This window comes from Myxocyprinus asiaticus, chromosome 32, assembly GCF_019703515.2.
Source record: "Myxocyprinus asiaticus isolate MX2 ecotype Aquarium Trade chromosome 32, UBuf_Myxa_2, whole genome shotgun sequence".
In the NCBI taxonomy this organism is placed as follows: domain Eukaryota; kingdom Metazoa; phylum Chordata; class Actinopteri; order Cypriniformes; family Catostomidae; genus Myxocyprinus; species Myxocyprinus asiaticus.
In genome coordinates, this window is record NC_059375.1 from 8,170,965 (window position 1) to 8,196,926 (window position 25,962).

The window sequence follows — 25,962 nt, forward strand, 5'->3', positions numbered from 1 at the left end:
AGGTCAACCTGGAGGCAGCAAGGAACCGTGCCTTGTCGGTCTCTCCCATCTCGACCAGGTTGAGCCAAAGTTGGCGCTCCTGGACCACCAAGGTGGACATCACCCGCCCGAGAGACCTTCGTCTCCCAGAGAGCGAGGTCGGTCGCCGAGCACAGCTCCTGCATCAATCCCTGGGTAGAACTACCCTCGTGCAGTTCCTTTAGCGCCTTGGCTTGGTGGACTTGCAGGAGAGCCATGGCGTGCAGGGTGGAGGTGGCTTGTCCAGCGGCACTGTAGGCTTTAGCCGTCAGGGATGACATAAACCTACAGGCCTTGGACGGGAGCTTTGGCCACCCACACCAGGTGGCGGCGCTCTGCGGGCAAAGGTGCACTGTGCGCACCTTATCCACCGAGGGAATCGCCGAATAGCCCCTGGCCGCCCCACCATTGAGGGTAGTGAGGGCGGGGGAGCTGAAAGATCGGGACCAGGCAGTAAAAGGTGTCTCCCACGACCTTGTCAGCTCCTCGTGCACTTCCGGGAAGAAAAGAACTGAGGTGGGGCATGGCTGTGAGCGGCACCGCGAGCCCAGGAACCAATCATCGAGCCACGAGGGTTCAGGGGAGAGCGGAGGGATCCACTCTAGCCTGATGCTTGCGGCTGCCCAGGAAAGCATGTCCGTCATTTCCGTGTCAGGCTGTGACTGGGCGACCGTACCCGAGGGGGAGTCCAGCTGAGGCTTCCACGTCCGACTGGACGAGCCCACTCTCCGATGCTGCGCTCGAGTGCTCATCACCTTCGCGGGCTCCGAACAAGAGGTCGAACTCGCTGTGAGACGAGCCGGCGGACACATCCAGAAGCCCGATCGGGGCAAATGCGTGCTGGGGAATGGGAGGTCCGTGGGGGGATACCCGGCGGAGGTGGTCCCACTGGGGTCCCCAAATCACCCCCAGTGCTAGCCGCGCTGGCCTCATACCTGTAGGTAGAAGGACCGAGGCAGGGAGCCACTGGGGTGGCTTGCTTTCTTACAAAGGCAAGCCGCGACCGCAACGTTGCCATGGTCATGTTCTCGCAATGAGTACATGATCCATCCACGAATGCTGTCTCGGCATGGGTCGCGCCCAGACACGAAAGACAGCAATCGTGACCATCAGAAGGCGAGAGATAATGACCGCAACCAGGAAGAACACACTAATGGAAAGGCATCTTTAAAAAGACGCGTCTTTAAAAAGACGTTATGTGTGTGCCGCTCTTTTAGAGAAATATACTCTTTTATTTCTGCCGAAGCGCCCAGGGGCGTTCTCTGCAGTGCCCCAGTGCGAATTTTCATTCATAAGGTTTACAATTTAGAAATATTGGCTGCACAGATTCATAAATTCATTGTAATTTTGGATATGTTTATTTAAAATGTCGCTTTATCCTTGTGCTTCTTGGATAATCAGTCATACAAATATTTGTTTATATTATTCGGATGAATCTGTTATTCGTTTTGAAGTCATTATCCGTGCCTTTCCGAATAAGGTATTCAGCTTCGGGCACATAACCCCCTTTTTTTGTGTCTGTTTATACTCTTAAGTTGTTTTATATTCTGTGTCTCACTGTTATGTTCTGTGTGCACTTGTTTCTCCTATCACCAAAGAAAATGTGAGAACACTTGGCAAAAGCTCATTCTGATTCTGATATTAGAAAGCAATCACTCAGGATCACATAAATGAGCATTCGTTTAATGAATCAAAATCAACAAATTTTTCTCCTGTGACTGCTTTAGTCTATTTCTCACCATTAAACAGGGTGAACATTAAGAGGCTCTTTAATAGCTCCATTTAATAGGTGCAAGCCTTCGGTTCATAAACCTCTAATGATGCTGATGCACACAATTCATTACTGGCCACATCTAGAAATGATGGATCTGCTGCATAATGGGTAAACTTTGACTGAGCTGACAAAAGGCTAAGACTCTAACAAGACGCCACATTAGCAAAAGGCTGGCACCAAAATTAAAGATTGATTTAGCGAAACAATTTTTTAACAGCGGCTGACATGCAGCTCTGTCTGTAGAGACCCCTGAAGACACCCCATCATCTCCTGCACCCCTCGTAAGTGTAGATGAGCGCTTATAATGATGCCATTTGCTTAATTTTCAGCAGTGTACATTCACCTCCCCCTACACTCCCCCTCCCCACACATGCACACACACCCCAAGACATGTTGTGCAGCTTTAATTGCCTTGGATTTTAAGTTTTAATTACACAGTATTGCTTTTGTTATTATACTATTTTATGCTGTGTTATGTTATGTTGATGATGTTTGCTTTTTCGAATGTCATTAGTGTGAGAAGTAGCACAAAATCTGCAAAAGTACAAAATAGAAGCAACGTTTTAATATTTGAAAGATATTGATGTTTTGAATCTATTGATATTATTCAGTGTTTTTTTGTGTGCGCAAATGTTATCTTCCTGTTATGTTCTTAAATAGTTCACCCAAAATGAAAATTCTGTCATCTTTTACTCACCCTCGTGTCATTTCAAACCTGTCTGCTCTCATTTTTTTACATTTAACACAAAAAGTTTAATTCTGAAGTATGTTCACACTAATCTTTTCCACAAAATGGCAGTTTGTAGTAATCATGACTGTCAAGCTCCAGAAAGCAAAAAAAAAAAAAAAAAAGTAAAAGTGCCATAATTATGCACCATGCACCTTGTGCACTCCAAGTATTTTTAAGTGGTATGATAGCTAGAACAGACCGAATTTTAAGCGCTTAACTGATAATCTTCCCCTCCGTAGATCACAAATCACATTTGTGCTTGCATTCAATTAAAATATGATGTCTTTAAACACATCAGACAAGCTCTGATGTCAGTGGTTCTCACATATGTTGTAAGCAAATGTGCTATGCCCAACTGAATATGTGAAACAGAGATTGAGATTTGAGATCTGCAACGGGGGCAAGATTATCATAGAATAACAACTTTCATTTAGGTCTGTTCCTCACAAGATGTTGAACAGACTTGGAATATAGCACTCAAGTCTAATGGCCTACTTTAAAAAAAAAAAAAGAAATCATGGTCACTATCATTGTATGGAATGGAAGAGCATGTACATGAATCAAAATTTCTCCTTTGTGTTCCACAGAAAATATAACAACACAATATGAGGCTGTGTAAATAATGACCAAATTTTCATTTTTGGATGAACTATTTTAAATATTTTTAGTTGATTTCATCACTGTTTTAGGTTTAACATTTAACCTCAAGTCATTTTAACATTCTAGACACATGCCATTTACTGTCATTTTCACTCAAAAACCTGTGAAGTTTATCTGAATCTTTTAATATTAATGGTTCTCAACTCAAACTCTAACATCTTAATTTGAAAACACCGTCAAAAACTTTGTCTGCACTCATTATGTTTCTGTCAGTCCCAGAGAACAGGAGAAAGTCTTGTGTCTTTAGTGTTGAACAAAACATTAGTGTTAATGGCCGATGCTGCTAATAGGGAAGGCAAAAGTCAATGATATAAAGGGTGTAATCAGTAGTAATGAAGCCAGTGTTGGGTCCTGACCTGCTGCCCAGGATGATGCTTTGAGAATGGATCAGAACTGAGCTTGTGTCCACACGAGAAACAGAGTACAGACAATGACAAAACAGTTTTTGACTATGACTTTTATTTTATTGAATAATAGTGCAAGTTCATTGCTATATGGTTGCTAGGGTGTTCTGGGTGGTTGCTAAGTGGTTGCTTACTGGCCAGTGTCAAAAGAGCCAACACCCAAGTATTCTGGTCTCTAAATATGGCTCGGTCCCTCCTTCAAAGTAAATCCATGGGATTTCGTTGGCTGAAAATCTTAAATCAGATTTCTTAGTAAGTAATAGCACACCTCCTCAACAAGTAGCACAATCTAAAGTATAATTCATGTTCTCAGCTCAAATAATGCCGAACCAGTTACGTGCTGAATTTAAAATACTTAAAGTTAGGGGTTTATTCTTATCTTTAACCCAGTGATGACAGCCTTGGGAAACACCAACAGTGTAATGAAGCCAGCTTTTCCACTCATCGAATTCAAAACAGTGTTGCACAGATAACATACATAAGTCATACACTCAGCACCACACGCTTCTTTTTGTCACAGAAATGCAAATAAATGTGCACTTTTATTTATGTTTTAAATGCATTCTACATAAATAATTTTAGAAATATATGTAACCCAAGTAATGTACTTAAAAGTCATTTACTTTATTGAAAGTAACTGTAATATGATTACATGTATTTAAAATGTAATGCGTTACACTTCTTTCAGTAATTTATGTTACTAAAATGTAATTATTTCACAGTAACTAATAACTTTGTAATCAGATCAGACCCAACACTGAACACCACTTAAGTTGCAATTAATTGTGCTATATATGTATGTGAACACAGTGAAGATAATATTTGTTTTGTGTCAGCTGATTCATTGCATAACAACAGAGAATGCATACACACATTAAATGCATGACTGCTTGTTTGAATGACACCCATATCCATGACTCTGTCCGTCAAAGCATTTCAGCTCTTGACTCAACATTACCATGACAATTTCAATGTCAAAGATGCTGAATAAACATCAAGTCCAACCGTTGTCTTGAGTTTCCTTTTTCCACATTGTTACACCCCCATAAAAATGTGCAAGAGAGAAAGACAACACTTCATATAGCCCCATGGTAGAATATAGACTATCAGTATGAAGCCAGATCAGTTTGCATGAGGAGCACCAGCCATCCCAGGAGTGTGTAAACATGTGTAAGAGTGTGTGTGTGTACCTTTAGCGCTGTGTTGCCATTGGAGCAGTGTAAAGCTCTTTGAGGAGCCCACTCATGTGTTGGAAGTCACAAAGAGCCACTTCTCTCCATGCTGCACTGATGATGTGAGTATAGCATTGCCAGTATTTCTTCATGTGTTTTAGTGTGTGTGTGTGTCTGTGTGTGTGTGTGTGTGTGCGTGCGTGCGTGCGTGCATGCTTTAATGCACTGTAATGCTGCATGATGTTGAGTCTGTGGGTGTACAGTACTTCTCCCGTTGAGCAGAGACCTTAATTTAGATAATGTGGATAATGGGATATTAGAATACATCAAAATAACAAGGCAAAACTTTTTCGGAAAGGTGTTATAGCTCTTGACTGTTTCTATGAGCAATTATGTCATCTAAGTGTTTGAAATTGACTTGATGGTGTGTTGTCATTCATAAAAGTGTGAAATCTGAACAAAACGTACTTAATTGGGAAAATAGACTTAAATGGAGATGAAAATTTATTAAAAGCCTGTTGTTGTTGTTTTTTTTTTAAATAGTAAAAAAAATCTGTATTGCCAGACATTTCAGATTTTTTTTTTTATTTATTTTTTTTAATATTTCCTGTAATAATATGGGATTATTTTAGTAATTTCCACCATCTAAGAACATTGCTATTATAGAGATGGCTTTCCCTAAAACCCTGATCAACCTTGACCAGATGAAAAATACAAGGATAGACATGAAATTGTTCTTTTTAATTCTTTCAAATAAATCTTATAAAATCAAATAAATTATTCTTGAACTGGCCAAAGAATTTAAGAGAATTCATTAAATTAGAAAACATACATTTTAACATTAGTCATTAAATTTCGATTTTAAATTCACTATTGTTTTATATAGAATTTTTATATAAGTCTATACAATATTTAACACAATTACATCAGAAGTAACAGTAATTAAATTACTGAAAAATTAAGAGTAATCCCTTACTTTATTTTTCAATGAAAAAGTAATTTAATTACAGTAATTAATTACTTAGTAATGCATTACACCCAACACTGATCCTCAGTCAGGCTTTCGCTTATAAGTGAAAATGCAAACAGATTAATAACACAATGCAGATAGAACAATGATTGTTAGATCACCCTACACACCACTAGTGCAAAAATGAAAATGTCCTTTGAAGGTGAGCATCTATAGAAAAGTAACACCTACACAAATTCACCAAGAAAAACGGCCTCCTACTCAGTAAAGAGAACAATTCATGTTGTATGGAGTCTCCCACGGCTAGTCCTTAGATCTCAGCTGGCTCTAGAGCAGGTTTGTGTCCATTCACCCCTCTTCGACAAACCTCATCTGAATTTTGTGGGTGTCACTTGACAGCTTGCTTTATGGTGCATTGTCATATGCCTTGACCAGTGTTAGGAGAGGCATTCTGTTCCTGGACCGGATTTGTAAATTCTCTGGTTTTCCCATCTCAAATAGAAAAAGTTGTAGAAATGCTCATAACTTTTTTATTTACTGGTTTAGAACAAACATTAATTATCTTCTGTAACCATTAGCTTGGACATTTAAGACACACTTTAAAATGTACAGTATGAATATCTTTGCGTGATATAGTATCAAACAAAGTGACATTTATTTTAAAGAAATATAGCACTTTAATACACTTTTTATGCAAAAGTTTGATAAATTTGTTAGATTCCAAATGATAAAACAAAAAATATTTTTCAAATAATAAAATAAAAACAGAATTATTTGGACACTTTCTGGTTGCCAAACTTTGACTGTATAATTAATGTAATGCACTACACCTATGAACTTGAGGGGAACTGAAAAATGAAATTCTGAGAAAAGCTCTAACATCATTTGTGTGCAGATGCCACTTGCTTTGAAATGTTGTAATATAATGTAATGACATTCACACATTTTAAAGTGTGATTGAATTGTCCATATACTTTGGGGCCACTGTATGTAACATGTACAGGTAGAACAGAGCTAGTAGTCAATTGTAAAATGTACTCAATGTGTGAGTACAGTTGATTTCATCAAAACGCTTTGTTGTGTGTGCTGATCTCATGGACAACTTGATGAGTAATAGAGAACAATGAAAAACAATGCAAAGGCTAATGCAGAAGCTGTCATTCTATGTATCCTCATGTGCAGGAGTCATCTGACCCCAGGAGACCCTGAGCACATGCAAGAAAGAAAGCTCTTGAATTCACTGGCTGCCATGTGTGGGTGTCCATCACATTGAGTCCATCATTCCCAGCAGGGACAGCCAAATCCCATCTGCCAATGGGCATTCGGCAGGGCCGGCACACTCTGCCAAAGCGGGCCACTTCTGCACAGTGTGCAAACATTTTTGCATCTGTGGGCGTACAACAAAAGACACATGCATCTGAAGAAGTTTCCTTCTTTTGTTTGTGGGGGAGGATGCAAGAATCCCTGAAAATGTGAAGCATTCAAATGCGGCAGTTAGCGGCAAAGATTGTCACTGTTCTGTGTAGACTTGAGCACTTTTGTATCAAACTGGGCTTCTTTCTCGAGCTGTCATACAGTCACAATTAACCACTGAGAGCAAACTTCACTGGAGGTCTTACAATGAAGTTCATAGGTAGGAAATCCGGACAAAGTGGGGCACTGTGATAATCTGTCATTGCCGCTGTTTTTAAAATATGATCCAAATATTTACATCAGTGTCATCCCATGTCAGGTACCAGTACTACGATGCGATCCTTGCATTTTGATCTTTAAGGTGGGCAAGTGGTGGTGGGGGGTCTATGATATTAGGCATCATAAATGGGTATCACTATATATAGGAATAACTTTAATGTAAAGTGCACGTAAACCAAGTCAAGTGGTCTAAGATATATATATATATAAAAAAAAGGCACACTGTCCTAAAGATCTATGCACATTGTACAATATATTTCACAGCAGGCACATTTATAGGCTTTCATCATTACTTATCTAATGATGTTGTAGGAAGGTTTAAAATTATTTATTTTATTTATTCATTTTGCAAAAACAGCACCAAAGCATTAATTTCTGGTGATTTTAGGAGCATCGTTTGAACATTTTCTTTAGTAGACTATATATATTGTGTAGCATTAATGAATGGACTAAAAACATATTGTCACCTTTTCACATTACACAGCACAAGATGAAGTTTATCAAAGTTACCTTTCTCAAAAGCCTGCTGTGGCAGTATCATGGTACAGTGATGATAAATCCTTGGAATTTTCCTCCCCTTTTCTCCCCAATTTGGAATGCCCAATTCCAAATGCGCTCTAATTCCTTGTGGTGGCATAGTGACTCGCCTCAATCTGGGTGGCGGAGGACGAATCTCAGTTGCCTCCGCGTCTGAGATGTCAATCCACACATCTTATCACGTGGCATGTTGCGCACGTTACCACGGAGACATAGCACGTGTGGAGGCCCACGCTATTCTCCACGGCATCCATGCACAACTCACCATGCGCCCCACCGAGAGCGAGAACCACATATTATAGCGACCACGAGGAGGTTACCCCATGTGACTCTACCCTCCCTAGCAACTGGGCCAATTTGTTTGCTTAGGAGACCTGGCTGGAGTTACTCAGCACGCCCTGGATTCGAACTCGTGACTCCAGGGGTGGTAGTCAATCCTTAGTATTTTTATTATATACAGTAGGTCTATATCATGGTATTTATACAGCAGGCTACTCCAAAGAACATGTCCAATAAACATGGTATTGGTTTGGTTTTGGTACTTTTAAGTGCTTTCATGTAATGTAAGTGTTTTGAAACACTTTTATTTAGGAAGTATCTTAACCTGCAGTAGACAATCTTTCACAGGCTGCACTCACACTCGCACATGATCTTCATCACTAGTAAACGATTGAATGCAGTTGCAGGTTTTGTTTCAATGAATTGTAAGTAGATATTCACTTCATTCAGCGTTGTTTTTGTTCTCTGTCTTCTTAAGCATCCCATTACTGTTTTATTGTGTGACAAAGAGCTTCAAACAATTCAGTCCGCATGTTAGACAAATTAATTGAGAAGAACTGACTCAAAAGACTGATTAATTCACACAATGGGCATCACTTCAATTCATGAGCCCCACGCTCATGAGTCTATGGCCGTGTTAACAATGGAGTTAACTAAGAGTAGTATGGTAATAAGGCATTTAGTACACTATCTATTTGTTCTGTGGGGGGCACCACAACACATCACTGGAACACACAGGGCGCATTTTGTTCAACACAGATTGAACACATACTTATTGGCTCGGTACATTGGTGCTCCCAAAGCGATGCCGCCCTAGGCACTTTCCTATGTCGTCTAATGGTTTGACCGGCCCTGTTGGGGGACACCAAATGTAAAAGTTTAAGAATTGGTTATTGAAAACCCCATATTGATAAACCACTATTCTGAATATGGCTTTGGCCTACCAGCTTACCTTATAAAGCAAAGATCATTTACATGTCAAACTAAAATTCTGGCTCAAGTCATTGCCTTGCAGAGCAGTTTAAATTTATCTATAGCCTACATGCCCTTTGAGAGAGCCTACAATTAATACAGGCCGAAACAGGGCCAGGTTCATTACCTCCGTCCTCATTATGGATGTTCAGGCTCTGATCTGAGACAATGTTTAAAGGGCTTCCCCCATTAACAGCGGCTAACACGTCTTTGTAATCAGTCTAGCCGCGCTCTGTCACATTACTTGCTGTGGTCTTTATTCATGGTCGCGCTGTTTGGGCAAAAAAGCACCGGCGTGCCTGACAAACATGCAAGGCTCTTTGGCACTAAACGTCTGCAAGAGATAATGTAAGTGTGGCGTGTTGCTGGCCCAGGCTCACTATCGAGCGTTTTGGGTGATTTGCGGGTACGCACTCTAGTCAGTATCTACTGAGGTGTCATTATGATGACACTAGCTCTTTACTAATTGCCCGCTTGAGCGACAGCAGCGATAAAAGAATGCAGAGCTGATCGCGCCAACGAGAGGGGACCTCAGACAGGGTATGGATGGGGCCGTTATTAAATCATTTCCCACAGAGCCGATTAACAGCCTTGAAAATTAAGGCGTCCCTTCAATTTAGACCCACGACAGGCGTGAAGGCTGTATAAAGGCTGCTGTTCAACATTAACCTTCTAAAAGTATATCAATATTCTCTTCAGGCTGTTTGAGCTCTGGTTTGTACATGTGCATTCAGTAATAGTAAGCCTTTTCTTCACATAGAGTCTGTGATAAACATACAGTATGTAGTGGCAACAGATGGCTCCATTTTTATGAATTCAGAAATTGTCATGACACTCTGGTGGTGTTCTGAAATCACAAATTTTTCCCAAGCAGTGCTTATGATGACAGCAACACCTTCTCAAAAAATTACCAGAGCATGCATGGGTGGTGATATAAATATATGTGATTGATGGACAACAGCAAGCTTGGTGTTAATTGGGGGATTTTGTCTGTGCTATCATAACACTGGGGGTGTGTACTGAGATTATCTTTACTGAGGTTTTCGATTCAGACTCCCATTCAAGCTCTTTTCATGCTTGATGAAATACAAAATGACACAACAATTACAGGAAAGTAATTCATCTGAACTGCAAAGAGCTATGATTTTTATAGGACAGTTGCGACCCTATAAAGATTTCTCTCTGTTAATAGAATTATTGCAGTTTCGCCTGAAAAACATCTCACTGGCGAGGAGCAATAGACCTACTTTACTCTCTTAAATCTTAAGGGTTAGCATGTTTTATGAAATGTTGAAATATTCTTCTCTTCTTAATCTACTAATGAGCAGGATAATAAAATATTGGAGGTGAAAAGGGCAGGATCATTTTCCTTTTGAGTACCAGTGATTCCAGAAATTGTAAATATAAAGAGGCCTGTAATCATGCACAATCTGCTTAGAATTTGACTCTCTTGTAGGATAAAGGAAAGAGTAAAGACAAAAATCATACACTAGAAAGAACACTAAAATCTAATTAGGTGACCTTACTTAGATTTTTAAAGGCAATCGTTTTGCATGCTTTTTCTAAGAAAACATACTTATTTGGCTCAAGTAAACTAAACTTATTTATTTTTTAAGTAACATTAACTAGTTACAAGTAAACTAAACTCAAATGTGATCTGTTTTTATTTAATTATTTAAATTGAGTTATAGGATGTCTTATAAAGTATAAGATAAATTATGAATGGAATCTCGGTTAGTCTTTTGGCCCATTGGATTGTCCTCAGTACTTCTTAGTGCACATAAATCTGCACTTTTGTAAAGTACAATTGAGAAAAAAAAGAATGGATTAAATTGATCAGTAATCACCCTAATGGTGACTTTACACAAATTACAACTATCTACCAACAACAACAATAGTTATAAGAATTAAAAATAGATTATTTTTTTATCACAATTATTGCGAAATATTATTAATATTATATTATTAATTTTTACACATAAGTTACCTTGTTTTGACCAAACATACATAATTTATTCAAGCACAAGGGCTTGTGGGCATTCCACACAGCTGCAATTTTGTACTTGATAATTTTAAGTTAGAAGTACTCGAAGCCAAAGTTTAAAGAACGTATATATTTGAGATTCCAAAATGTGACATTTCAAGTACTGTATAATTAGGACCACTAACATTTTTTTTTTTTTTTTTAATTAATGGCAACTTTAGGATTTAGAGAGTAACTTAATTAAAACTAGTAAGAATAGTAAAACTTAAGCTTAAATTGAGTAAACTATTTTTTTTTTTCAATTTAAGATAACTATTAGTGTTTACAGTTAATGATGCTTAAATCTGAGCATCTCAGAATTTGAAGTTGCTGTTATTTAGGATATATACAGTTATAGGCCTACTTCTTTGAAAAGATAATAAATTGGCTTATTTAGGCTAAACATCCGATATGACCCACATGCATCAGAGCAGCAGGAGAAAAGGAGAGTTCTCTCTACCCCCTAAATGTAGGAACACAGCAAAGCAGTTTTAGATTAGGGTAATCAAGGGCATTTGTGAGTGTCAACTCGGAATACAGGGACATATGCACCATACCGCCCCCTGTCCATATGATATGCCATGGCCCCATGCTTAAAGTGAGTGGCCCCGCATGTCGCGTAAAGCAGTGAGAGTCAAGAAGCTTTTTTAAATTATATAATGCACTGCATAAAAATGCAGTGAATTTGCACAATAAAACGCTCTCGCAACAATTCAAATGTCATTCCCTATTATTATCTGGGCAGCACTGTCTAACATTAATTTCCAATTTCCAATCATTCCATCAGCCCTCGAGATGCTTTTAGTTTGCGCAAAGCCATGCTGTTAAAAATGAAGGTTCGAACGAGAACAAAAAAAACCTGAAGCCGAACGTTTTTAAATTCCATAAAGGCTGTTTTTTTTTATTTTTTATTTTTTATTTTTTTTTTATTATTATTATTGTTATTCTCTAGGTCTTTAGAAAAATATCTATAGGCATTTTAAAGAACCAAAAAAAAAAAAAAAACAGTATAGCCTAGGCCTACTGATCTAAAAAATAAATAAAATAAAATAAATAAATAAATAAATAAAAACTAGCAAAGAATGGTTAAGAGGGTAGTATTTTGCTGAACTTAAGGTGCTGCAAAGAACCATTAAAAAATATGTTTTTTTAAGAGTGCGTTTTCGCTGCTTTGCATCAATCACCAATGCATTTTTAACAATTGAATATTTGACGAATTTACAGACTGTTTCAATTTACCCTGCATTCCCATATGCTATATTTTTTGCAGAAAAATCTATACCATAAGCAGCTTATGTTGAAATGGTAAAATACATGTTTAGTACAGACGACCATATATCGGTCGTTTTTACGATGTGTGGGATGTCGGAAGTTTAATGGACGAAAAGACTTTCCAGAGGTGAACCTATTTGTCCTGAATACACACATACTCAAGCCATTATTCCGACAGTCATAACTCAGTCACAAGTCGAGTTGTGACTTGACTAGCTATAAACCACTGACATGTTCTGTGATTGGGACACAGTCTGAGCTAAAGACTTGAATGAACTGATTGCGCTCACGGATAACCTCTATAGAACTTTGCATGATACGCACGGAAAATGTGTGTTCTTATTATTTAGAATGTGGGGTTTTATTTTTCTGTAAGCCTACTTTTATAATTTCACACCCTGCGGGGAAAAGAACTAATTTCAGAAGGATTCTGAGTTTTGGAAACATTCATAGACATTAATGTATTCCCTAGCCTATGCTAAATGTCTTATAGGCTACCGTTATTTTCAAAGGCAGTTAGTCAAGTGTATAGCCTACTATATAATAGGGGTATGCATAATTTATCCATTAGCTGCAGCACTACATTTCTGCATGCTTACTCTACTTAAATCATCATAACTGTTAACCTTGGAACAAATATTGAATTATTATAGACTAAATGTGTTTACTTTTTTTTTAAAAATCCCGACTTTGTTATTGGCTCAAATCCCGACGTCACCTCTGTCCTCCCCCGTATCTCTTACTAAGAGAAGTTTCTAAACCCACGTGGGGAAATTCACTTTTATCATCGTTTTATTTGGTCGCATCTTTAAACCTCATAGCGGAAAGCTTTTCTATTTAGGTATACAGGCATTTACATTTGGAAAGTTTTAGTCGCCGAAGGTTTGCTGCAAGGGAAGTGTTGAATCTATCGAAATAGCGATTCGATATTAAAAATAATAATAATAATAAAAAACATTGCTGACCCTGGAATTCTCATGCATAAGATTAGCCCACATAGCGACGTTTGCATCCAATGCACCTTGAATTAGCTAGTTAACGTGTCTAAACAAACCACAAGAATGCAACAACACAGGAACACAGGCCTATATTAAATAATAACATGGTATGGGCTATCGTGATATCAATCATAAATAAATTCTACTTTCCAGCAACACTCTAGACTAATTATAGGACATAGTTACTAAAACGTTTCCGTCTTTCCAAAATCATGTCTATTCAAATAGATGTGGCGCACTTTCCGACAGTGCGAATAAAGCAAAGGTAGAAATTCCGTGATTGTGTCTCTCATTTGATTGTGGTTTTCTGATGCTGGTTGAGCGGCGTCTCTTTGCTCGGCAACACTCGCGAGTTTCCGTTACTCAATTTCCGGAATAAGCTCCATACATGGACGAAAGGGGTGTTGCTGTTTACCGGATAAAACCATGTATGGCATGAAAATGAACCGGAATCCCTGACTGAGAATTATACGTTATAGCAATTTTATTTTTTTATTTTTTTTATTTTATGCAACACTTTCCACCAAATGCATGACTATACTTAGCTTGATTTTGTTTTTAGAAATATTTTAAAATAATTTGCGATATCCTTTGTTAATTTTTCCTCCGAGCAAAAGACTTTTTATGCACAAGCGGCTTGTACAGAAAAGATTCTCCATTGACAAGCGTTACCTCAACACGTCACACGACCTAAAACCAATCCGATCGCGAAGCGCTACTTTTCTTTTGCCATCCAGTCCTTATATGGCCAGTGACGTCACTGCACATTGATAGGCTCACCATAAATACATACTACACTAGCAGCTCCACAAGGATCTGTCATACAAGAACACAGACCAGCCAGATGGTACAACACTGAACGCTATAATCACAGAGTTTAGTGACAGCTTTCCACATGTAACGTTTGGAGAGTTGTGAGCAGCAGTGGTCGTTCGCACAGGCACAACATTTTGCACTTTGTGAACATCTGAACGATTGGTTCGTACGACTGAATGATGACCGCTAAAACTTTGGAAAAAGCCCCTGTAACTCTTGGCGGCTTTGTGCACCCTCTCTCCGAAAGCATCTACTCAGTGGACGAGATCACATCACTTCCTGCCTCTGTGACAATATTTCCAAATGGTGATTTAGGAGGACATTACGAGCAGATAAACGGGACTTCGGGAGGTAAGAATAACGCGCGCATCTCACCTGCTTCCGTCCTCACGTGCTTTTGTGCTTTTAAATGTTTAACGTGTCTATACTGTAACTGAACCATCATTCACAATTAAGGCTATACATCGGGGATGCAAAACATGGATGTGTGCCGTTTTCTATATGAGCGTGTGCGTAAAAGTGAAGTTCTGGGCTCTTTCTAACCCTTGTTTTTGTCCGATTTATTTATTTATTTATTTCTGCAGATGGCTTAATCAGCGGGGATATGAGCACAGATAAGCGTTCTCTCGACTTATCCTATTCCAGAAGCTTTGCGCAACCAGCTGGCCCTTGCAACCAAACTTTCACCTATATGGGCAAGTTTTCCATCGACTCCCAGTACCCAGGAAACTGGAACCCAGAGGGCGTGATCAACATCGTGAGCGCGGGGATCCTGGGCATGACACAGCCATCCTCAGCATCCTCATCACCAGCATCCTCAGTCTCCCCAAGTCACTTCTCCAGCACTCTCAGCTGCACCATGGCGCAGAACCAGTCTGACATGGAGCACATCTACTCTCCTCCGCCACCCTACTCTGGATGTGGTGAGGTCTATCAAGATCCATCCGCATTCCTCTCGACATCCACTTGTCCGATCTCCTATCCCCCGCCATCCTACTCATCCCCCAAACCAAATACAGACTCCGGGCTGTTCCCCATCATCCCGGACTACGCTGGCTTTTTTCAGCCTCCGTGCCAGAGAGACATGCAGTCCATACCTGACCGCAAACCGTTCTCCTGCCCACTGGAGTCATTCAGAGTTCCTCCACCTTTAACTCCCCTGAACACTATCAGGAACTTCACACTGGGGGGGCCGGTGTCTGACGGACCCAGGCTTCCCACGGCCTACAGCCCGCAAAATTTGCCCCTCAGGCCCATTTTGCGCCCGAGGAAATACCCCAACAGACCCAGCAAGACGCCAGTCCATGAGCGCCCCTACCCCTGCCCGGCGGAGGGCTGCGACAGGCGCTTCTCCAGATCGGACGAGCTCACCAGGCACATCCGCATACACACCGGCCACAAACCCTTCCAGTGTCGGATATGCATGAGGAACTTTAGTCGCAGCGACCACCTGACGACCCACATCCGCACGCACACCGGCGAGAAACCGTTCGCGTGCGACTTTTGCGGAAGAAAGTTCGCGCGGAGTGACGAAAGAAAGAGACACACCAAAATCCACTTGCGACAGAAAGAGAGAAAGTCATCCTCATCTTCCAGCTCAGAGCGCAACATCACCATGGGCTCATCCACGGGCATCTGTTCGTCCAGTTCAAGCCAGTGAATTTTCAACTGGACTGTGCAATATCCAACACTATGTAGGCAATAGCCATGATAAAAAACAAAACAAAAAAACAATTATTAATGCACCATTCGTAATATATTAAAACTGGGTGAACTGAGTGAAATCAAACCACAGTGCCAAAAGGACACATTCATTTCGCGCACTTTGAACGTGCGTTGCTTTTCCTCTCTTATTTTAGTTCTTCTTCTTTTTTTCTTTTTTTTCTCTCAGTCGCATATTGACTGAAAACGCACTTTGTTTGAATATTTAGGACAATTTATTTAATAAAAAGAAAATAACCTTAAACAGCACGTGGGAGGAAAGGTGGAAAGTTTAAACTAGAATAGTGATGCTGTGAGAGATTTGCCTCTGGAAAAGTCCGTTTTAACCTAATTTAAACTAATGTGTTATTTGACAAGGAGGTTCTATCATCACATTTTTCTCCCATTGTCGTGCCTTTCGTCCGTTCATCTTGTACATAAACCCAGCTTTGAATTAAATTGTACATTATCCTTTACTATTAAAGTTTTCCAAGATATATTTTTGTACAAGTTGTTTCGTGTTAAATGTGTTGCATTGTGGTTAAGACATGAAATGTAAATAGTTCAAGTCACAGCGACTTGACTTTTGTTCTGTGATTGTTCTGACTGATATCAATGTATTTGTTATGATATGACTAACGCAGGTCAATTATATCCAAACTACTTTGTAAACATGAATATAATAAACAACACATGGATCGTGAACTTTTGTTGTTGACTGCAACAGATTTTTATCACACACACACACACACATACACACACACACACACACACACACGCACACACACATGTTGGTGCAGCTATCATTACGAGGACTCTCCATAGACATAATGATTTTTATACTGTACAAACTATAGATTCTATCCCCTAACCCTCACAGAAAACTTTCTGCATTTTTACATTTTCAATAAAACAGCGTTTAGTATATTTTTTAAGTGATTTAAATTATGGGGACACTAGAAATGTCCTCATAAACCACATTTATAGCATAATACCCTTGTAATTACCAGTTTATAACCTAAAAAAAAGTCCTGGTAAACCACTTAAACCAAACCCCCCTCCCCCCCCACCCACCCCCCACAAAGTGTAAAGGGAAAAAGTGAAGTAGACCAATAGGGGCATTCCCGTTTAGGCATCACTGAGCTCTGACTCATGGTCTTACAAGGGCTGCAGAACCCACACACTGTTGTTTACCATTGCAGAAAGGGTGTGAATAGTCACACTCTTTAATATGTTCAATACAGGTTTATGTTGTTTTTATATATAAGGGGCAATATAATGAATAATACATATGTCTTGTTTTGTTTACTTTTGTTTAGTCTTATTTCTGGCAAAAAAAAAAGTCTATCTAGGGACCTGAGATGCAAATTAGCATGTGCTACTATATAATAGTTTTTAAAAAGTATATATATATATTTTTTCTGAAATCAAAATAAATAAAAAATAGTCGAGGGGTAGTGAAAAGGGTAGGACAATTCACATTTTAATAATACTTTTAAGCATCTATAAGTTGAATTTTAATTAACTTAATTTGACGCAAAAACACAACATGTAATGACCACTTTTTACAGTGTCTGTATTATGAAAATCGAAAAACTGACAAATAATTGTTGCCACTGTATGAAGCTCTAAGTTGTTTTATGTGGTCGAACGTTTCAACCTCCACATTTAGTGCTGGGACAACCCCATATTTACATCAGGAAACCATGTTGTTGGTGGCATAAAAACTTTGGATAATGTCACTGACATGTATATTTGATAACTAAAGCTAAAACTATAAAATACATTTCACATAATGGCGCACAGAGCACTGCAGTTTCAATAGCATTTCTATACACTGAAACCAGTTACTGAACAACACAAAATTAATAAGAGGGTGAGTGATAGGCCTCTGTTTATATTGCATTCAATAAATAGGTGCTCTAAATTCACAGATGGCAATTTAAGGTGCTGCAAACTGCATATACTGTAGGCTACACTTTATATATGCTCCTACTGAACTAAAGCAACTCGCAACAATCACCACAATGAAAAATGTATCTGTTGCATACTTTTTGATATATATATATGTATTTTTTTTCAATTGACAGAGCAAGGTCTATAAACACACTTCAGAAAAGGGTAAGCATTTTCTGATAATTTCAGTCACATTTGGCATTGCATAACATCTAAAGTATTCTATAAACAAATTAATCTCCATTGTGATTGGATCAGGCCATGTGAGCCCACTTTTGAACATTTTTCAAAACAAATCTATTCGCCCCATTTAAGAAAAAACAATGTGTTTTATGGGGGCCTTTACTGTGGTATTTTTTGTTGCTGTTAAATGTTTTGGGAGAGAATAAAATAAAAAGTGCCTTTTACCCTGTGGGGCCTTTAGACCCGTGTTACCACACTGTAGGAAAGGACGGCGTCTAACATGATAAAATCACCTAAGAATCTGTCCTGTTTTTACCTTTAGGCTTGCAACACAAGTCTGCCTCCTACGTTAATGTTTCAGACATATTACACATGTTTGAAAAATATAAGACCACATTAGACATTAATACATCTGGATATGTCTTTGGACATTCACATTGAAAGTCTGATTTTACAAGGTAGACAAATACCTGCCCTGGCAAAAGAACGCACCCATTCCTGATGAACAGAAACTTAATTAGTAAAAATACAACTAAACAAAGCAATTGATCTCACACTTTATTCCTGTCAGTTAAATACTAAATGTTTTTGAATTCAGTGGATAACAACCAACTCCAGCTACAATGGGTCAAGTAAATCATTATTAGAAAATCAAATTTGGAGAGCAAAGTTTATGCACAATCACAGCCTAATGTGTCTGTGTTTATTGTGTTGCACTACTTTGACAAAGTATAGCAAAAAGTGCTGTTTTATAATGCACTTTATAAATCAAATAGAGAGCTTGAGACAGTAAAAGTCAGTAAAAGTAATCAGATTATGAACAAATGCACAGGCAATGAATAATTTAAGAATAACTATGTACACTTTGCATATGATGTGCACAAAGTGCAAGTTAACATTTACAATAAGAATCAATATGCAAACATTAGCTAATGCGTAGGCCTAACACAAACTAAGAATGAACAATTTAAACATTTATTAATCTTGGTTAATCTGAATTGATAAATGCATTATCTTTCATTGTTAGGTCATAATATACTGACAAATGTTAACTCATTCAACTTTTAATTACATTCAAAATGTATTAGTATGTAGAAAGTAACAATAAACAAGACTAATTAATGCTGAAAAAGTATTGTTCATTGTTATTTCATGTTAACTTATGTTAACATATACAACCTTACTGTAACACTAAGGTTCCATTCGTTAACATTAGCTATTATGAACTAACAATGAACAATATATTTATTTACAGCATTTATTAATCTTTGTTAATAGTTAATAAAAATACAATTGTTCATTGTTAGTTTGTAGTGCATTATCTAATGTTAACACAAACGACTTTTGATTTTAGCAATGCTATGTTTAAATGAACATTAATCAAGATAATAAATGCTGTAAAAGTATTGTCCATTGTTAGGTCATGTTACATTTTGTTAACTAATTTGAACAAATGGAACCTTATTGTAAAGTGTTACCTTGTGAACTGTTCCAAATGCAAAAGTCACTGAAAGTTTGTAGCATATATGACAAAGTCAAAATGAAAAATGTATTATGAAGATTTTAATAGTACTTTAAAGCCAAAAATATAAACAGTAAATAAGTATGACTGTTTGTGTACATAGTCTTTTAAATAAATTAACCAAGTATTTACTGTATATATGTAGTGCACTTATACAAGAGTAAATGCTTTTCAAGCATGTATACATTCATTATTCACAAGCAAGGCCACAAAGAGTATGTAGCCTATGAGGCACATAAAGTGTCCAAAAAATAGCAATAATCTTGCTGCCGTGGAATGTGGACATTGAAATCATGTAGTGTGGTCCCAAAAATCAAGGAAATTGTAACACAGCTGAGTCAGAATAAGGACGGATCACAAGCATAGGCTACATTAGATCCATTCCAGTGTGCTTGTCTCTACACAGAAACTTTAGGACCTGGATACGGCTCGCCACCACACCAGAAATCATCCGGTTGGGGTATCTCTAAAAGCCATGTTTCATTGTCATCACTCTGCTCTGACTTTTTCTCAGCAGTCTGTAAAACTTTGTAGTAGTGACAATCTCTATCATCATCAGGGTCATATGGTGGTGCCAATATATCGAGGAAAGCCGCTGGTCCATCCACTGCATCAATTTCATGAAGGTTGTCTTTGAGTGGAGTCAAGATGCAAGGACCACTCTGATCAGAATACTGTCCCGAAGACCTCAGCGTGGCTCTCCTCACATCATCCCCCTGGAAAGGCATCAGTGGAGGCTCAAACTGCCTCTCATTTTCACTCTCACTCCCATCAGCTTTATCCAACTTGTCATAGCACCTTATATTGACTTTGCCATATAGAACCTTCAACATGCCATTCATCCCAGGATGGTCATGTAGAGGTATGGAAGCCCCTGACTTGAGCAGAAACACTCCCATGCTGAATACATCAGTCTCACAGATGTGCATGTATGTGACTGGAGGGACCGCAGACGACTGATGGGACGATACGCAGACTTTCTTCGGTGGCGCAATCTTCAGATCCGCAGCCCTGATCTCGGACAGCAGAGTGACAAGCTGTGCTTGCTGGTCTAAAAACACCTTATTGTCCCCAAAGACTGGGGAAGTGCAGTTTTTGAAGGTCAGACAAGCCTGGCTCGCGATCTTCTGGATCAGCGAGGTCTTATTATTCCTCGGCATGTTTAATATGAAAACAACGGGAACGTGATTTTCTCCGAGCCACCCGAGATGAACCTGAAAAAAGCTGTTAAATCGGACGTGATGGTATCATTTAAACGATCTAAGCCAGTGGAATATATTTATGATAAAAGTAACAACAGTAATAACTCCGTTGTAGAAGAAATATTAATTTTAGCGTCTGGATAAAATCCACAAACCCACGTCTCCACCACCCCATTCATGGCTATCGGATCCACACGTCCGCAGCTACTGCGCATGCGCAAACACCGGGTACCCACATTGGGACATGTAGTTCTTTTGCATTTGAGTATTGGAAATGAAGCCTCATAATAATAGGCTAATACGTGAACAAATTATGACATGCCATATCGCTACACTCTGCCTCTGAAATAAATTAATTTTGGAAACCTACTGGCAGTTTGATAATCACACAAATGTTGCTGTAGTAATTGTAGGCTACTACAATACCCAGCAAGCCCCTCATATTTGTCCCTCTCTAGTGAGTATGAGGGGTGGGAGGCCCTTGGGCCATTCAACTCTGTCCCTTCCCCCACAGCCTCTCTGGACCACAATAACACATCACCACCCAACCAACATCAACACTGCATATAATTTATTATGCACAGGAACAGGTTTTTTGGGGCGGAGTACATGCTTCTGTAACAAATGCAGTAGAGTATACAGCCTATAATTTCAAGTAACACAAATCACTCATGTTTAGATTAATTAATTTATATAAAACTACATTAAACATGCAATAAATTTCATGTGCTCAATTTAATTTTTGTGGGGCAAAATGTCAAAAGGTGTAGAGCTGGTGTAACCATCCTGAGATCCTGAAAAGTCATTAAAAACATAGTAGAAAATAACAAAAACCTTATAAGTAGTAGTTAGGACTAATCTTTTATTATTGTTTCTTTAAAAATAATTAGTGAAGCAGATTTGTTTCAAAATATTATTAATATTTTAAAAACCTTCGTCTGTCACATTAAAGTCAGTGTGGTGTAAACCAACATGCTAGAAGTCATTTTTAGTTGTCATGCGACAAGAAACCCATTAAAGAGGAAATTACTGTATATCACAGAGAGGTCCCCTGTAGACCCTCATGACTGTGTAAAGGTCAATAGGTCTCTTATAGTATCACATAATATCAGATCATTTGACCTTGTGACCCCGTTTACACCTGGCATTAAGATTCATTTTTGGTGATCCATTCAACATTAAATACAGGTCTAAATGGGGTCTAAAAAGTTTTGTGATCGGATCACAAAAACCACATATGAATGTGGTCAAAACACATGTGACCGCATCGCATTTGAGGTGTAAATGCTAATCCGTCCGGGATGCGTCCCACAAGCAGTGGAGTTTAAGCTTTGCCTCAAAAACTTCACGGATCTTCTTCAGTGTGTCTGATATCAAAACATCTGAAGCACCTTTAATACAGGTAATACACTAAAATAATGGATATTTCTGATCGAAATGTTGTGTTTGTGCTTAGATTAAATTTCAACTGCATCTGGGAGAAATAGCGGGTCATGTCTTTGTTTTTTCTGACTTTGTTGCACTTTAATGTTATGCAGTTACACAGTGGCATTGATAATGATGTATGTCATCATGAAACAGTAGGTCCTTAAAATGCAAGTGGATGGTGATCAGACCTTTAAAGCTCCAAAAAGAACAGAGTCAGCATAAACATAATCTATATGACTCCACTGGTTAAAATAATGTCTTCAAATGCGAAATGATCGCTTTTGATGGGAAAAAGATCAACATTTAAGTACTTTTAACTATAAATAATCGCTTCTATAAATCAATTAAGTCATTTAAATGTTAAATCCTAAAAATCCTTTTTTAAAGTAAATATTAGATTAAAACACTCACATAATGTATTCAAGGTGTAAGGAAAATGTCAGGTACCACCTGTTATGGACTCTTTTCACACATCCAGGCATGGAATGCTGAAGTAAACAATAGCAGGGGAAACTTGTATGGCAGTGACTGGGAGACCACAGCAAACATAATTTTTGCTCAGCCATTTGCTCCAACAGCAAAAGAAAAAATCCACTATTACACTTTCACAGCTTTCCAAAAGAAAAAAATAGAGAGCAGTGGATTACAGCAGTCAGAAGAGAGAAAAAGGAAAAATTTTCTGTCATTCCCTCAGCAGCTGTATTAGAAATCTCATTGCAGCGGTGTTAACTCATTTTTTTAAAACTAATTCGAGGGTAATATAATGCAAAGAATGTTGTAATAAATTTACCCTAAATAATAAAAAAAATTGCAAATATAAAAAGTTTGCTAGCTTTAGGCTGTTAAATAAGCCGGAAACGCCTCATCACAGTCTGTGAAAAGGTCCATTAATTCAAAACCTTTGTTGAAAATGGTATAATAGTTTTTCAAAACCGAATGAAACCAACATTAATACAAATGTTTCATAAAGTATCTAAGAACCTGGCACATGTATTTTTTAACAAGATGTTTAAAAGACAAATAAGGACATCCTTACTTGTCACTGACCCATTTGAAGTTCACCGTGAAAGTAATGCAATAATTATTCTGAGGGTACATCAAGATTATCTCAACACTTTACACCTTATTAATCAAAGCAGGTCGTTCATTCTCTTTTGTCAGGCTGGTGTAGATAGGGAGAGGACCGGAAGCATGCATGGACCGAGCACAGCTCTGAGTCACTGAAGTACGTACTCAGAACATGCACCTTTGTGCATGAGCACCACAAAGACCATCCTCTTGAGAAATAATGAGGGCTGCTCATTTACTCAGAAAGCAGGCATATCTAAATACCACTTCTGTTTAGGCAATTCAATTAGATCCTCTGTCAGTGGCCAGGAATTGGACATCAGACACATAAGGGAGATCCTGTCTGGAATCAGTAGGCAGGACCCAAACGCAGAGTAAAAAACAAAAGTTTTATTAACACAAAAGAAACAGAACAAACATAAACTACCCCGTAGGGGAAAACACAAAGTCCAGTGCTGGAAGCCCACTGAAGCTGGGCTGGGGCAGACACACTGGAAACAGGACCGAACGGAACCGTCAGGACCGAACAGGAACAGGGAAAAACCAGACTGACATGAACACGAAACAAGACGAACTGGCACTGGACAGCACACACGAGGAGACTAAAATAGGGAGAGAAATGAAACAGGTTAACCAGGGGCAGGTGAAGCAAATGATCTAATAATGGGCAAACAAGGAGGCGGGGTTTGACGCAGACTGAGAGACACGAGGCAAACAGAAACAAAACAAAACCACGTGCTCCCACAAAACACAGACACCCGAATGGCATGAGCACACATCGCCAAGACAATATGGCAATATGCGCTCATGCCAACCGACAGATAAGTCGAGAGAATACATGGCAACGGCAATAAAGCAATGCCATGCATTCTCACAAAAGACAAAGCCTGAGCATACATTGCGAGGCAAACACCACATGATGCACGCAACAGCTGACAACACGAGACAAGTGAGAGTTCGGCCACAAATAAATCCGACAGCTCAGACCGAAGTGACCGAACCTCAGCACAACAAGAAGACAGATCACGACCTGGGCGCGCAGCGCAAAGCGAGCGCAACGCGAAGCGTGTCCGTGGTTGTGAGAAACAGACAAAAACTAATGCCTTGAGTGTATGCCACCAAGATGACATAAGCGCAATGCACTCACGCCAATAAAAGACAGAACATGGAGCACAGGTGTTCGGATCCCGACACCAACCGAAACCGAACCAGACAGGGAAGTCAGGACCCGAACCAGACAGGGAAGTCAGCACCCAGATACCATGCTCCGGACATGAAACACAAGACTGACTGAAGAGTGCAGGGAAACCACACCCGAAGCCTTTGATTAAAGCTCAGAGAGTCTGGTATAGCTGTATATGTGGAGTTTATGATGCCACATGATGCCACAATTGACAGCTTAATGTGACATTTTAGTGATATATTTTTAGTTTTCGTTTATCCATTGGTTGGACAAACAGATAGTTCCGCCTCAAACTCATGGTTGAGAAAGTTTTGCTGTGTTACACTTTTCAGGAAAATCAGTGTATGGTTTACTTTTGTTTTTTTCTGCATATTAAGGTGGCATAGGATAAAGTAACTAACACTGGATTAACAAAGTAAATATTGCAGTTAATATTTATGTGGTTTTGATTTTCAAGATTGGAGTCAAAATATCAAAACATTTCAGTCCATTTCAAAACGTAATCTTTTTACTGCTCCAAATGGAATGAATCAACAAAGACTTCAGATACGACAGCTCATAAATTGTCAATGTTTCCCTGTTTAGAGAAATCCTTAATGTGGTCAAAGATTACATATCTCTTTTACAATCCCTTTACTGTTATAAATAATTTGTATGTGTACATTAGCTCAGAATAAGCAAGTTTTTCCAAGCGAGATGCAATCGTTCCCAGCATCTAACGTCAAGGGCAGATAAAGGCAACATTATTCGTTGATGCTTAAAATGTGCATGACTAACATTGCATAGAGGTCAGACAGAATGGAGTTCATGCATTTTTGGTAATTCCAGCCAAGAATCCTGAATGAGTAGAGCAGAGGACAATAAGACTTTCTAATTGCTCAGACATATTTTGGTGAACGTTCCCATTGTTGTGCTCAATCTGCAGTCTGTTTTGTTATGATTGTTGGTGCATGCATGCCTTTGTCAGTGGTGAGGTCTTAATTCCTTTATAAATGAGACACCATTGATTTCTCGAGGATACTGAAGCCATTACTGTTGAGCAATTCCCTGTGATCATTAATATTCATGCTTTGGGTGCTCAGAACATATCTGCATGGTTAAGAGGCAAAGGCCAATGAAAATGTTGTTGTTGTTGACAAGAAGAAGGGTCACTCCTGTTTAATGCATTGCTTTGATTAGCAGTCTTGTAGGGGCTGTCATTCAGGCAACACATACATAAGCTGTCTTCATCATCACTATATAAAATAAAATTCCAGCTACACGACTGATTCACAAGAACACAGTCAGAACATGTTTTCACGTGTGTCACATTTACACTAGCCCCAGTGCAACATGTAATTATTATGATAAAATAATTGGCCATGCATATACTTTCTGACTGAGTAAACAGGTAGTTGATGCA

At 38.8% G+C, this 25,962-nt stretch overlaps 2 protein-coding genes across 3 annotated transcripts; one reads left to right on the top strand and one right to left on the bottom strand.

Annotated features, from left to right (window-relative positions):
- The first annotated feature begins 4,837 nt into the window (after nucleotides 1-4,837).
- LOC127423395 (early growth response protein 2b) lies at nucleotides 4,838-16,717 on the top strand. Of its 2 annotated transcripts, none has more exons than XM_051667652.1 (2): nucleotides 4,838-4,880; nucleotides 14,902-16,717. In XM_051667652.1, exon 2 carries the CDS (start codon nucleotides 14,922-14,924, stop codon nucleotides 15,975-15,977), a length of 1,056 nt encoding a protein of 351 aa, XP_051523612.1. In that variant the 5' UTR covers nucleotides 4,838-4,880; nucleotides 14,902-14,921; the 3' UTR covers nucleotides 15,978-16,717. The 2 variants fall into 2 exon arrangements, with proteins under 2 accessions (XP_051523612.1, XP_051523610.1); XM_051667650.1 differs by lacking the exon at nucleotides 4,838-4,880 and adding an exon at nucleotides 14,331-14,668.
- A 1,826-nt stretch (nucleotides 16,718-18,543) lies between these two features.
- Nucleotides 18,544-21,077, bottom strand: LOC127423396 (2-aminoethanethiol dioxygenase-like). The gene has a single exon (XM_051667653.1). It carries the CDS (start codon nucleotides 20,837-20,839, stop codon nucleotides 20,078-20,080), a length of 762 nt encoding a protein of 253 aa, XP_051523613.1. The 5' UTR covers nucleotides 20,840-21,077; the 3' UTR covers nucleotides 18,544-20,077.
- Nucleotides 21,078-25,962: the final 4,885 nt, after the last annotated feature.